General features: G+C 38.2%; 1 protein-coding gene across 1 annotated transcript; it reads left to right on the top strand.

Moving 5' to 3' along the window:
- The first annotated feature begins 1,070 nt into the window (after nt 1-1,070).
- arpc1b (actin related protein 2/3 complex, subunit 1B) lies at nt 1,071-12,907 on the top strand. The gene is made up of 10 exons (XM_038285300.1): nt 1,071-1,259; nt 1,758-1,880; nt 5,008-5,112; nt 7,621-7,843; nt 7,925-8,032; nt 8,607-8,843; nt 8,921-8,996; nt 10,815-11,008; nt 12,314-12,404; nt 12,491-12,907. Exons 2-10 carry the CDS (start codon nt 1,817-1,819, stop codon nt 12,527-12,529), a joined length of 1,137 nt encoding a protein of 378 aa, XP_038141228.1. The 5' UTR covers nt 1,071-1,259; nt 1,758-1,816; the 3' UTR covers nt 12,530-12,907.
- Nucleotides 12,908-13,148: the final 241 nt, after the last annotated feature.

The raw sequence follows: 13,148 nt of genomic DNA, 5'->3' as shown, positions 1-13,148 counted from the left end.
ATACATATAGGAAAAGTCCTTTATCCTCCTACGATGGCAGTATAATGTTAAGGAGCACCTTGAGCACTAAAAAAAATATAAATCACTTGTTAAAGATTTTCTCATTTAGTTTGGAATGTTCAGAGGATAGGGAAAGAGTGCCCCCTAGTGTTAGGCCAGTGTAAGCACTAGAAACGTGACCCTAAAAAAACTTTTTTTTCTCAGTCTGACAAAAAATATCAAATGAAATGTTTCCTCTCTTAGGTCGTTTGTGTTATGGAACTTTTTTTGTCGTAATTGGACTAGTTTATTTAGTTTCTCTCCCAAAGTTAACGTGCAGTCATGGGTAAAAAAAAAAAAAAGAAAAAGAAAAAAAAAGAAAGAAAGAAAAGAACATATACTTCTGGAATAAGAAACTTAAGAAGAAAATGGTATTTGTTTTCTTATGAGTTATAAGCCTACCTTGCCAATACACCATCTTCTATTGTCACCAAATTGTCCACTTTGAATAAAAAAAATAAAAATTCTTAAAAAGAGAAATGCTTTTCTTAGTCAAGGATTAAGCAAATAGAAAAAAATATATATTTGTTGAACAAAATAAAAAAGGAACTACAAAAAAAATAGTACCAAGTGCTATGTTTTTTCCTTGAGTTTACATTTAATTAAAAACTATAAAAAAAAACTGTTTCATTTAGGTTTAAAAACAAACCTCTTCGATTTATATTTTTAAAAAATGCATTTAAAGTAGATCACAATATGCCAAAGCGCTCTCTTTGTTGGTATGACCCCATGCTTTTTTTAAAGCCTTTCTTCATGCAGAAGTGCCCACACATCCCTCCCCTTTAACTTTTCTGTGTTGTACCTCTCCCTTCACTCCGCCTTTTGGTGTAAAATTGAATTGACTTCATGCTACTCCTTCTTTTTTCTTTTGGCCTTTTAGACTCACCCTTTAAGCCCCTTACTTATTCAAAGAAAGAAAAAAAAAAGTTTAATTCCATTATACTTAAATTTCTATTCCCAATGCTAAACTGAGAACCCCTGCAAGGGGGAAAAAACAGATTCCTGCATGTGTAAGATTATACCCTCCTCCACTTCCCTTTCTGAACTTCTCCACCCCTCTTTTTCAGTTTCAGCTCTGCTCTTCCTGAGCTCACTCTGTTGTTGGCGTTCGCGTTGACTGTCCAGAGTCCGCGAGCTGAGCACTCCCTGCCTCTCCCTGCCTGTTTTTACTCCCTCTCTCCCATCTCAGCAACCACATTCATCTTCCTCCTGCCCTCTGGGTAAGTAACCCATGATTTCTTTTCGAGTTCACTGAACATGTCATGCTCACACACCCACATGCACATTCTGTAAGGGAAGCACAGATTAAGGCAAAATCAGTTGCACTAAGAGAAAATGCAAGTGCTTATTATGTAAAATTATCTTAATATTGCTGCTTGTAAAGACATTGGCTTCATTTTGAGTAACTTTAATACTTTTTTCCACTTTTATAAGCAAACGTTTGAGTGTGGTTTGCTTTAGAGATGTGTGCTACCCTTGACCTGCATAGTTCCCAACATTCCTTTGAAAGTCTGGATTTCATTAAAACAACCTGATTGAGATGCATTTTACAGACTATTAGGTTGTTTTCGTTTTTAAATATCCCAGTTTGGATCTTGCTGAAATACAGGAAACATCCCTGTTAATTATTGACTTTTGAGACTATTTTTTTACCCTCTCCTTTGCTTCCTCTTTTAAAAGTGTATATTGTAACTTCTCTTTTTCTGTTAATCTCTCAGCCCAAAAGCCCCTGGTTCCTCTCCCCACTTCCTGATCTGATTCTGACATCCGATTGGACATGGCGTACCATAGCTTCCTGCTGGAACCAATTAGCTGTCATGCATGGAACAAAGATCGAACCCGTAAGTCTGGATTGAAAAATGTCTCCAAATGGCCTCATCTTTGAACTGTTTAAACCAAATGGTCCCACTTTCTTTCGCTGAGCTCTTACTGTGCTGTCAGCCGAAGCTTGTGATTGGCTCCAAGGTAGAAGAAGGTATTTCCTGTTTCCTGCATCAGCAAGGGTGGTGCCGGGGAACTTCTGAGAGGCTTTTGTGCACCGTTATCTAGAGGAAGCCAAAGCCTTATTTGGCTATTTTCATCGGTGACTTGATTTCTGAGCAAAGCGGATACAAATGACATCTATATTTGAGTCACACTTCTAGGCACACATTTAGCTTCACACACACCTTCCAACGTGAACCCTTGGGTTGATTCATCTGGTGAACAAAATAACACACCACAGCTCTCATGCTGCTTTTACAGGACAGACACTTCTGACTCATCTGCAGACTAAAACATGGGGTTTGCCACAGTTTATTGAAAAAGACAATGCTGTTCTCACAAACTGTCCACAGAAACTGCATGTGTTTCTACACTTTTTAATGTTTTTGCCATCAATTTAATGTCTCTGTTTCATTCAAATGAAAATCCTTTTTAGTTTATGTCATTGGGAGACACTTTTAGCCTAAGCAACTTTCAAATGATTGTATGCATACTGCAGTAAATATTATAGTTAACAATGAGTTAATTTTAAAGGAAGACCACAATTAATGCTCAGTCAGAGATGTCTGTCAGGAGTGATGGTGTAGAAATAGTGCGATTGTAGAAAGGGTAGATATGTACAGTGTAGGTTCTTGGTGGTGGCGGTTCAGGACGTAATTTACCAGGGCTGGGCCAGTGGTAGCACAGAACAAAACTATAACAAACACACCAAAAAAAAAAAAAAAAAAAAAACACAACGTCAAAGGAATAAGTATTTTAAGTAGATATTCTATTCTACATTCTATATTCTTCCCTTTTAAGTAGATATTCTATAAGTAATTGTCTTACTAACCTGTTCAAATCAAGGGAAAATATCTCAAAGAAGGGATCTTCAACGTTTTGCAGGCCAAGGACCCCCAAACTGATGGTGAGATGGAGCAGGGACCCCTAATTATACACACACATATATCTATATATATATATATATATATATATATATATATATATATATATATATATATATATATATATATATATATATATATATATATATATATATATATATATATATATATATATATATATATATATATATATATATATATATATATATATATATATATATATATATTGTATGAAACTGTGTTATAACAAACTGGTCCTATAGTCACTCTGTTACAGCTGGAGTAATGTAACAAAAGTAATTTCACCCTGGGATTATTAAAGTATTTCTGATTCTGATTCCTCGTTGATGGGACAGGTGTTGTGAATGAAACGGTGCCCAGCTTGAAAGAGCTCTTGTGTGTTTCTGAATGTGTGCATTGATGACTGAAAGATATTTAAAGACATTTCAATTAGTGGAATAAATTGCAGGGGGGAATATAAAAAAAATAAAAGTCTAATCAAGCAAAACGTTAGTGACCTCTGCAGTACCTCTGTGGACCCTCTAGGGGTCGCTGACCCCCTGTTGAAGACCTCAAACAAAAAATATACTCACTCAGATTTCCATTTTTGTGGTGAATGTTCTCCTGGACAAGTGCCAGAACCTACTTCATAGGGGCCCTGTTGGCCCCTCCCTACATACACCCATGGTTCTGGGGTAGGATTTGCTTCCTGAAGAGGTAGATGTTCTTAAAAACAGACCGGAACATTTACTTATAGTGTTTGGTTAGTATTTCCAGCATCATGGAACAATTCATAAAAACAACCTGGATTGTCACAGGTGTAATGTAGGCACTATTAATGATCAAGCATTTTAGAATGGACCCAATCAATCACAACATCTGTAGCTGGTATTAGAAGCGGCTAGCTAAGGGTAGGAGAGCTTAATGAACAGGAGGGTTTAGGTGCTCTTATTGACTGATTAAAAACTACAAGTGTTGCTATTCTGCACCTTTATGCAGATATTGTGGTGAAAGATCAGGTTGACGGTGTATTACCAAGCCAAGAAACAATGGCCAAGCAGTGAGATACAGAATAAAGTAAGAGTGTGCAAGTGCTGCAGGAGTCACCATATTGAATTGATACTAAAGGGCCCAAATTTCCCACCATAACCCACTGAACCCAAACTAGAAATCCCATGCTTTTATTGATCCCCTAATTTAGACTCTATCATCTGATTGTTGCAGCTAAAATCAAAACTCATTGACGTGGACAACATTTTTCTACTATATTTATATTACATTTTGGGGAGCTTGTGTATGTTTTAGTCATGATATAATTAATTAAGTCCATTATGACATTGAGGGAGCAGTGTTCTGAAAGGGGCTGGCTCTCTAAGCTGGACCTTAGCTCCAGATGGCTTTCTGGGTGCTCTAAAAGCTGCTCACTGCTCCCAAGGGGAGATGTGTTAAAGGCCATGAAGATTCAAATTATTATTATTGTTGATATGTTGGTTGCAGTTAAACTATATTTTGTCTACTGTTCACAGTTTTCCATCCATCTTTAGCATTGCTGTCATCCTCCATTAGTGTGGGAAAAACAGTCCGTCAAATGTTCAGTAGGTGGGGTGGGGGGGCTACAGTGGCTTGAAGACCCATCCAGAGGGCCGAATGAATAATTGAGATCCAGACCATAAATGGATGATGAATTTTTGAAGCCTACTAAATATTTCATCCTAGCAGTTCTTTACCATTGTGACAAATTGATAGTGCAGAGAAGATTGTGATATGATTTATAGTTCAGTTTCAGTCTTCACCTTCCATTAGTATTAACAAGTGGGTTTATGTGAGCTACTATTTTCTTTCTATCATCTAGAATATAATCAGTTCACTCTTCTTAAGACCGATGACATAGTCAAGAGATTTTAATCCACTCAGATGCTGCTCAATGAATGTTACTTTCTTTTTAGATCATATTTGTGAATCAGGTAGTTGATTGTGAAAATGTCATCATCTTGCACCAAATACGCTATGCGATCAGACAATTTTTCTGATTGTATTAACAAGCAATTGAACAATTGGTTTGTTGTTTTAGTACATTGAAATGCTTTGTTTTGTGTTTCAGAGATTGCCCTGTGCCCCAATAACCATGAGGTTCATATCTATAAGAAAGATGGGACCAAGTGGACCAAAATCCATGAGCTGAAGGAGCACAATGGCCAGGTAACAGGTGAGAGGATTTACTTCCCTTCTTTTATAAATTAATAATTTCCTCTCATCCTCCTCATGGGTTATTTTTGAATGTTTTATTAGGTTTGTGAACTTTTCTTTCTAGGGTGGACAGATACCATTCAACAAGATTGTTTTTTGTTGTTTTTTTTAAGAATGTTTTATTCATTGGTGATTCCCCTACATTGAAACACCTCCAATAAAGGATTACACCTCGCTACAATTAGTATGGACGCCCTTTAGAGGGACTTAGACACTTTTTCAGTGTCTAAATTTCTTCTATATGACTGAACACATGAATCATGTTCATTAATACTGGTTAAGTTTCCAAGAAGATCTTTGCTTTCCAAGGTCAGTATAATTCGAGTAGCTTGGTGGTAACAATTAATTCCAAAAGCCCCACAGTGTGATGCCTCCACCGCCGTACTTGGCAGTTAGTATTCTTAGATTTGAAAGCATCACGTGAATCCATTAAATATTTGTTCAGTCTTCGTCTTACCATGAAAAATTTCAGATGGTATGATGCTGATCAGTGTGGGTAGGTGCTAAATTTGTTAACCTTAAAGACCGGGGTCTGCTTTCCTGGTTGGGGTCCTCTCAACCTAAGGCCCTGTGTACACTGCAGCATTTCTTGATTAAAAGAAAAATTAGATGGCTCACTGTTTTTATGCTCCACATTAGCATGTGGTTCCATTCCTAATTGGTTTGATTTGAAAGATGGTTCCAGAGTTAAAGGATTTAATAACATCACATCCCCTGTTGACATTTACACAGGACAAATGGACTTTGTTTAAATAGCTGTGCGTTGGCACAGGCGCAGTATGACTAATCAGTAAAGATTGTGCGTACGAGCACAACAGAATCGGTGGCGACTAGTTTAAACACCACATTGGTGACGAACGTGGTGCCGCCTTGTTAAATGAAGTATCTTTGGGCATGAACACACTTCACACTAGTGAACTTTTGTTCTTAATGAGCGTGTTGTCTGTGTAGGTTGCTATTACAACTTTATTATGCTGATAAGTTAACCGGGGAAATGGATCAACCAGGATTCTGGTAGCTGATCACAAAATCAGTGTCTGCTCTTTACCGATCAAAGCATCAAAACATTCTACTACTGCTGTCATTATATATATTGAAATGATATAATTAGGTATCAAAGTTATAGGAAAGTATCATGAATGTTTTAGTCCAGGAGGCAGCGGAGACAAGCTTTTTTATATCAAAATGGAAGATTGTGAAAATAATATTGGCAAAGGACGATGTGGGGAATGTTCTTAAGGTGGATTTTAAAACCAGTTTTAATTTGGCCCTAGAAGGTCTGTATATCGGCCTACCTCCAGCACAGACACCTAGCAGCAGTCACCTTCTCTTCCTGCTCCGCCACTCTGTTAAAATTTCCTTTGAAATTCATACCTGCTGCATGCTTGTCTGCTCTACTCTTGAGCTGCCTTATCTCCCCCTTGGCCCACTGTCTGCCCAGCGTACTCCTCCTATCTACGACCTGTTTCCTTAGCTCCAGAGGGCGGCGCAGCAGGCTGCCACTTATGGTCCTCTCTCTCCTGCTGTTCTCTAACTGATTCCCTGCTGCTTCTGTCTGAGCTCAGAACACAGTTTCCCCTCAACTCTGTTGTCCTGGTGATCCATCCCCCTGTTTTTGGGCACTCTAACTAAAACAAACATGGACCAAACATAGGAAGAAGATGCACTTCCTCTCATTGAAAAACTCATCGATATCAGAATGACCGTCACTTAAAATCGGTGTTCTTACATTACATGAAAAGCCACCGTTTTCCAAGAATGGCTGACTGACCAGTGCAAGTCTAGTTAAATGAAACAGAAATGCAATCAAGTGTTTGATGGATTATCGTGCAGCCAAGATTAAACTAGTTTCTCCATGGCAAGTGACACTGGTGTTTAAATCACGTTGATTCAGGAGCTGTCTTTGAACATCATTACTAGCTGTATTTCCTTTGAGACTTTGAATGGTTGATACAACAAGAACATGATCACAAACACACATTAAACTGGGTGCAGCAGGTTAACATAGATCTTTTGAGATGGCAAGAACCTAAACCCAGTGACAGTGTATGAACTGCTCTTAAAACTGGTTCATTAGCAAGTAAATTAACTGAAGACTGCCATTTCCACCATTAGCAGTGAACAAATATCCTGCTTGAGTATTAGCAGAAACCATATAATATATCTATTAAAAAGGTGTGGTTGAGGTTTAACTTTCTCGTAAACATTAACCAAATATTGACAGGGATTATTTATTATATATTTGAGCTTGTGTGCATAATTTGGACTCTTTGTGAATTGATAAAAAATCATAACTAAGTTAAACTTAGGCTCTTAATGCTTGGGAAAAAAGAGGTGTAAGTGCATCATTAATATCTCAAATAAATGACAGTAGTGACAGCCCTGAAGATGACATGTTAACTTCTGACTAAAACTGTATGGCTTCATATTGTGAGGGCAGGATCTGAAAAGTTGAATTTGTCTGCAGGGATTGACTGGGCCCCAGACAGTAACCGCATTGTCACTTGTGGCGCTGACCGTAATGCTTATGTGTGGACCATGAAAGAGGGAACATGGAAGCCCACCTTGGTCATCCTGAGGATCAACCGGGCCGCTCGCTGTGTGAAGTGGTCACCAAAGGAGAACAAGTTTGCTGTAGGCAGTGGCTCACGGCTCATCTCCATCTGCTACTTTGAGCAGGAAAACGACTGGTGAGGTTACCTGAAATGTACATCCGCTCATCTAAATAACAGATGCTGATAGAATATAGAATTAAGAGTTTCTACATATAGGTGGGTGTGCAAGCACATCAAGAAGCCGATCCGTTCTACAATCCTGAGTTTGGACTGGCATCCTAATAACGTCCTGTTGGCTGCTGGATCCTGTGACTTCAAATGCAGGTATTTTCTTCTAGTGTTCTCTTGGATCTAGAAACCAAGTTTGAAATTAAATGGTTAAGCTACTAGGAATGTTTGAAATGAAACATTTGCAGAAACTGACTCCAACTTTGATTAAAATGATGATCTCAACTCTTTATAGATGCTTGGAAAATCAGTAGCTGTGAATGATTCTAAAACACAATATTTCAGCAGTGTTTAAATGATCTACATTTTTGTGATAGTCCCTTCTACCTATGTTGTTCAGGAAGCTGGTGTCTCTCTTTGCATGATCATGTCTTTCTAAACAATAATACGATTCAGCGCAAAGCTAGATTCTAATCTCTAGTAAATAAATTTTGATCCTGCTGGCAAAAGGTTCATGCATAGCAGTACATACAGAATCAGGCAATCAATAGGTATGAGGAACGAAGTTTAATTCCTAAAACATTTCTAACCGTAGCATATCATTTGAGCTATGATGGGTTTTTCTGAGACAAAACTTGTATTGGGTCAAATGAATCCCTTTCTATATATCTTTGCCAAAATTGGAGGTCACTCTAGATGTTAAGAGTGATGCAACTTGTTTACTATGCAGGGTGTTCTCGGCGTACATTAAAGAGGTGGAGGAGAAGCCTGGCCCCACTGCTTGGGGCAGCAAGATGCCATTTGGGGAGGTGCTTTTTGAGTCTGGAGGTTCTGGAGCTGCGGCTCCCACATCAGGAGGAGGTGGCGGCTGGGTGCACAGCGTGTGCTTTTCACATTCTGGAAACCGTTTGGCCTGGACTTCTCACGACTCCACGGTGTCAGTGGCTGAAGGAGGGAAGACCGGCACGTAAGAGAGGGCAGGGCTGCATAATTTGGGCTGTATCAGGTGTTGTGGTATTCCATTTCTGATCATGTCTTTCTCAGGGTGACCAGCCTGAGCTCTGAGACTCTTCCTCTCCTGTGTGTTACCTTCATCACTGAGAACAGCCTAATCGCTGCTGTGAGTTTTCAACAAGACGCATACCTATGTTAAGCAAAAATAATCTTTTTTTGATGATCCCAGGTTACAGCCACAAACTTAAAAGTATTTGAAGTTATGGATCTCTGCCCCAGAGTAACCATGGACCTTTTTTCACTGAATAATGCTATCTAGGGCTGCAACTATCGATTATTTTGTAAATTGATTGATCTGTTGATTATTTTTTCAGTTAAATGATTAATATTCGGATAGCCAAAGATTCTTTAAAGACGACTTTTTATGAAATGATCCAGGTGAAATTCAAATGTTTCCCCTTGAGGGGTTCTGGATAGAGCATATTGACAGAGTTTTTTTTTTTTTTTTTTTTTTTAGTCTTCAATGCAAAACATTGATATCTTTTTTTTTTTACAATCTTGTTATAGTTACTGCTCTAGTTAGGCATGTTTTATATTCTCCAGTTAACGATTATTCGATTCCTAAATTAGTTGACAATTATTTCAAAAATCGATTAATTATGACTAATCCATTTAATTGTTCAGCCCTAATGCTATCCTTGCCAGACCTTTCAGTGAAGGTGAGCAGCCAGGTCTCTGTAGCTTTGCAGTTTTGCCACACTTTGCATTTAAAGAGGACAGACTAAACAAAGCTAAGTTAAATATCTGTTTAATACCCCAAAACTTTGCTATTGTATAAGCGTATTCTCATCTTTTTTCCCTGTGCCGGTGGATCCTGTTTACTAATTATGAGACTTTATTGCAGTAGGTTGCTCTAGGGTATCAAACTAAATGGGGTTATGCAACAGTAACCCATCACATTTGTTGCTGCATAAAATATTATGAAATATGTAGCTTTTTTCTTTCCAATAAACTTTACTCTTTCTTTGTTATCCTCATATAATCAGAGTACAATACATTTGTGACTGAAACAACAAAATTAAAAACTTAAATCGAGGGGAATATTTTCAAAAGATAATGCACATGCACATTGCTATTTTATTTTACTCATATACATTTTTACTGTATTTAGCATTTTCTACACACTGTATTTTTGCAAATTAAGTATTTGGTTATTTTTTCAGTTTTTGACATTGCAAATATGTTACAAGTATATTTAGCATTATACAGAAAATGAACAGAATTGCTTAGTTTTTTAAAGATACTGGGTATATGCAATGTAATCAACATTACATTGATTACGTTCCATACTTTCATATCCCAGATTGGGGGGATGAGCTGCCAGTGTTGTCTTTAGGCAAGACCCTTCACACTAATGACTGCTTTGGGGAGGGGTGGCCTAGTGGTTAGGGTATTGCACTTGGAATCCTGAGGTCCTGAGTTCAAGCCCCCCTCCCACGGACTGCTACTCTGGGTCCCTGAGGAAGACCCCACAATACTCCCTGGGTGCTGCATAATGGTGGCCCACTGCTCCTCAAGAATCATTTTGTTGCTCTCTACTTGTGACAGTGTAATGACAATTTGAAAAAAATATCAATATGATAGTAAACAGAAACCAAACATTAAGGAGGATGAGTCAAAGAAAACTTCTGGCCTCTTCTTTAAGGAAGGAAAAATAGAAAATGTGTAAAGAATTAGTTATTTTTAGAAACATACTGAATATTTTGACATTCTCTATGCAAGATTGAGCAAAGATTGTCAAATATTTTTCTTTAGGAGAAAAAAACAACTAAAATATCAATTTCAAGCAGTTAAAAGAGCTTTTGTACAACTGATGACAGCTTTACTTTTTTGTTTGTTCTCTTTCCAAATAACCTCTATGTAGAAACAAACTCCATCTGCTCATGTTTTGCTTCAGTAATTAGATTTTCTCTGTGTCTTTCAGGGTCATGACTGTTACCCAGTGCTGTTTGTGTATGAAGGTACCACGTTGACATTTGGTGGCAAGTTGGATGTTCCCAAGCAGGCTGCAGCGAAGGGCATTAGTGCAAGGGAACGTTTTCAGAACCTGGACCGTCGTGCCTCTGAGACCCAGAGCACCGACAAGGACTTAAACACGCTCCACAAGAACAGCATCAGGTCTGGAGGGGACAGGGGGAGAGTTTGGGAAATGAAAACTAAATACAATTTTGCTCTAACTTAACATCTCATTTGCATTGCAATTAGCTCTGATAATGTACCTGTGCAACGATGAGCGTGAATACAGAACACAATATGTGCATACTTACCTTGTGTACAAAACTATCAATTTAAACAGAACAGTTTTTCTGTTAATACATCTAAACAGCAGAGTTTTGATTAAGATCTGACTGGAAAAAATGCTAAAAACACTGTAGTTCCCCTGCCACCCCACTAGAAGCCACTATTGTCTTTGAAACTCTTAACTTTCAGTTTATTACAGTATGTCAGTAACCTGGCAGTAGCCAGATTGATATGTGTAGAACTGAGTTGAGTTCTACAATATTAATCTGGAATGCTTGTCGTTCAGTCTGTCCGTGAAAAGGAGGGACATTTATTACAATACTTCGAGCTGATTGGGTGACGTGCCAGCTTAAGAGCTTTGGCACGTCCATGAGAGCCACCAACGGAGACACAATGATCGCAATAGGATTTCTCTGCAGCTTCTTGAGTGTTTTCACAACCAGCTGAGTAAGCTGATTTATCAAGGTTCTTCCAAGAAAATCGTGACACCTTTCCCATCTACAGATGCACAAAGTATGTCTCTTTGCTCGTCTTTTAAACGAGTAATTGTTGCTATTTTAGCTAAAATAAAGTCAGTCGCCGTATTGACAGGTGAGTCCTCCAGCGCGGCCACGTTTGTAATGCCCCGGCAAGGCCATTCTGACACTGGTGGCATGTCATTGGTCTGACCCGCTGGTTGTTATGAGACGGACTATTTGCAGGAGTCTTTCATTAGAGTTTGTTGTGAGACTTAAAACTCAGATCTCACGACAATCCAGCTTGCAGTGCAAAGTATGTCATGGCTTCCTCCTTGAGGCAAATTCCCTTTTACCCTTTATGCTTTGTACCACAGAAGGGAGAATGGGATATCTTTGGAACATTCCTTTGCAGGACTAAATTTCAAGTCTTACCTTTTCTCAGAGAAACTATTTTCCACTATGAATCCCATGAACTGTAGAAACACAACCAAAAAAACATAATGAGCACAGGGTTACAGTTACTCTTATAATCAGCCAGAAAATGAAGGGTTGCTTCGAAGGGTGTTTCCCTTTCAGTTATAAATAAAGAAAAGACAACACATTTCTTATACCAGTTTTTTTTTGCCAGTCATCTAAATTTTAACAGCTCTTTGGTTTAAACTTTTGAATGTGATCACATTATGTCCCATGCTTAAACTTGGACTTTTCTGAACCTCAATTTTAGCCAAATCTCTGTGCTGGAGGGAGGAAGAAACCAGTGCAGCAAGTTCTGCACCACTGGCATGGATGGAGGAATGGGCATCTGGGATGTCAAGGTATCATGCATACAAGCCTCAGCCATATTGTTCAATGCAGTTTATACTCATCTAACATATTTCCATCTTCATCAATATCTTTGCAGAGTCTGGAGTCTGCTATGAAGAATTTGAAGATAGTGTGAGCTGAACTATGCATTTCCCCACCAAAGCGTCGGAGACATGAAGAAATCTGCTTCTGTTTTACAAAAAGCTTTTTGGCAGTATTTTAATCAAGTATTTCTTTATAAATGTAGTGGAAACAATCTGCTCTGTTCAAGCAGCTTCTGCAGCTCCTCTGAAGGCTTTTTGCTGGCTCATTTGATTACTGCATAAGAGGGGGCTGACCTCAGATCTACAAATGGTACTTAATGAGTTTAATTAGTATTTTGTAGTCAAGCTCAGTATGAGCTGAACGCTTAAAGCAGCTTTTTATGTATTTAACACAGAGAAAGGCTGCAGATTTATATTGAAAGCTTATGCTGGTCATAACATGCATTTAATAAAGCATTGGTCAATACCAATGTGTGTCTCTATTCATTATTTTCCTCCTGATATAGCTGTGTTCAACAGTTTATATGCACCTTCTACAGATGTAATATGTTTTGCTTTATTTCTGTTGTTTGGAAGACTTATGTCACAAGGAACACAAATTAATTGCAAAACCTAAATACATGACTGTGAGTTTTTGGTGTATATTTTCTTAACCATATTTTTCATGACTATACAAAAAGACTGAAATATACAGCAGGTAAATTAAGTATT

Source organism: Cyprinodon tularosa, unplaced genomic scaffold (genome assembly GCF_016077235.1).
Source record: "Cyprinodon tularosa strain WSP-4 unplaced genomic scaffold, ASM1607723v1 ctg21, whole genome shotgun sequence".
NCBI classification, from domain to species: domain Eukaryota; kingdom Metazoa; phylum Chordata; class Actinopteri; order Cyprinodontiformes; family Cyprinodontidae; genus Cyprinodon; species Cyprinodon tularosa.
The sequence above is the reverse complement of the archived record's forward strand: the minus strand, read 5'-3'. Positions and strand labels throughout refer to the sequence as shown.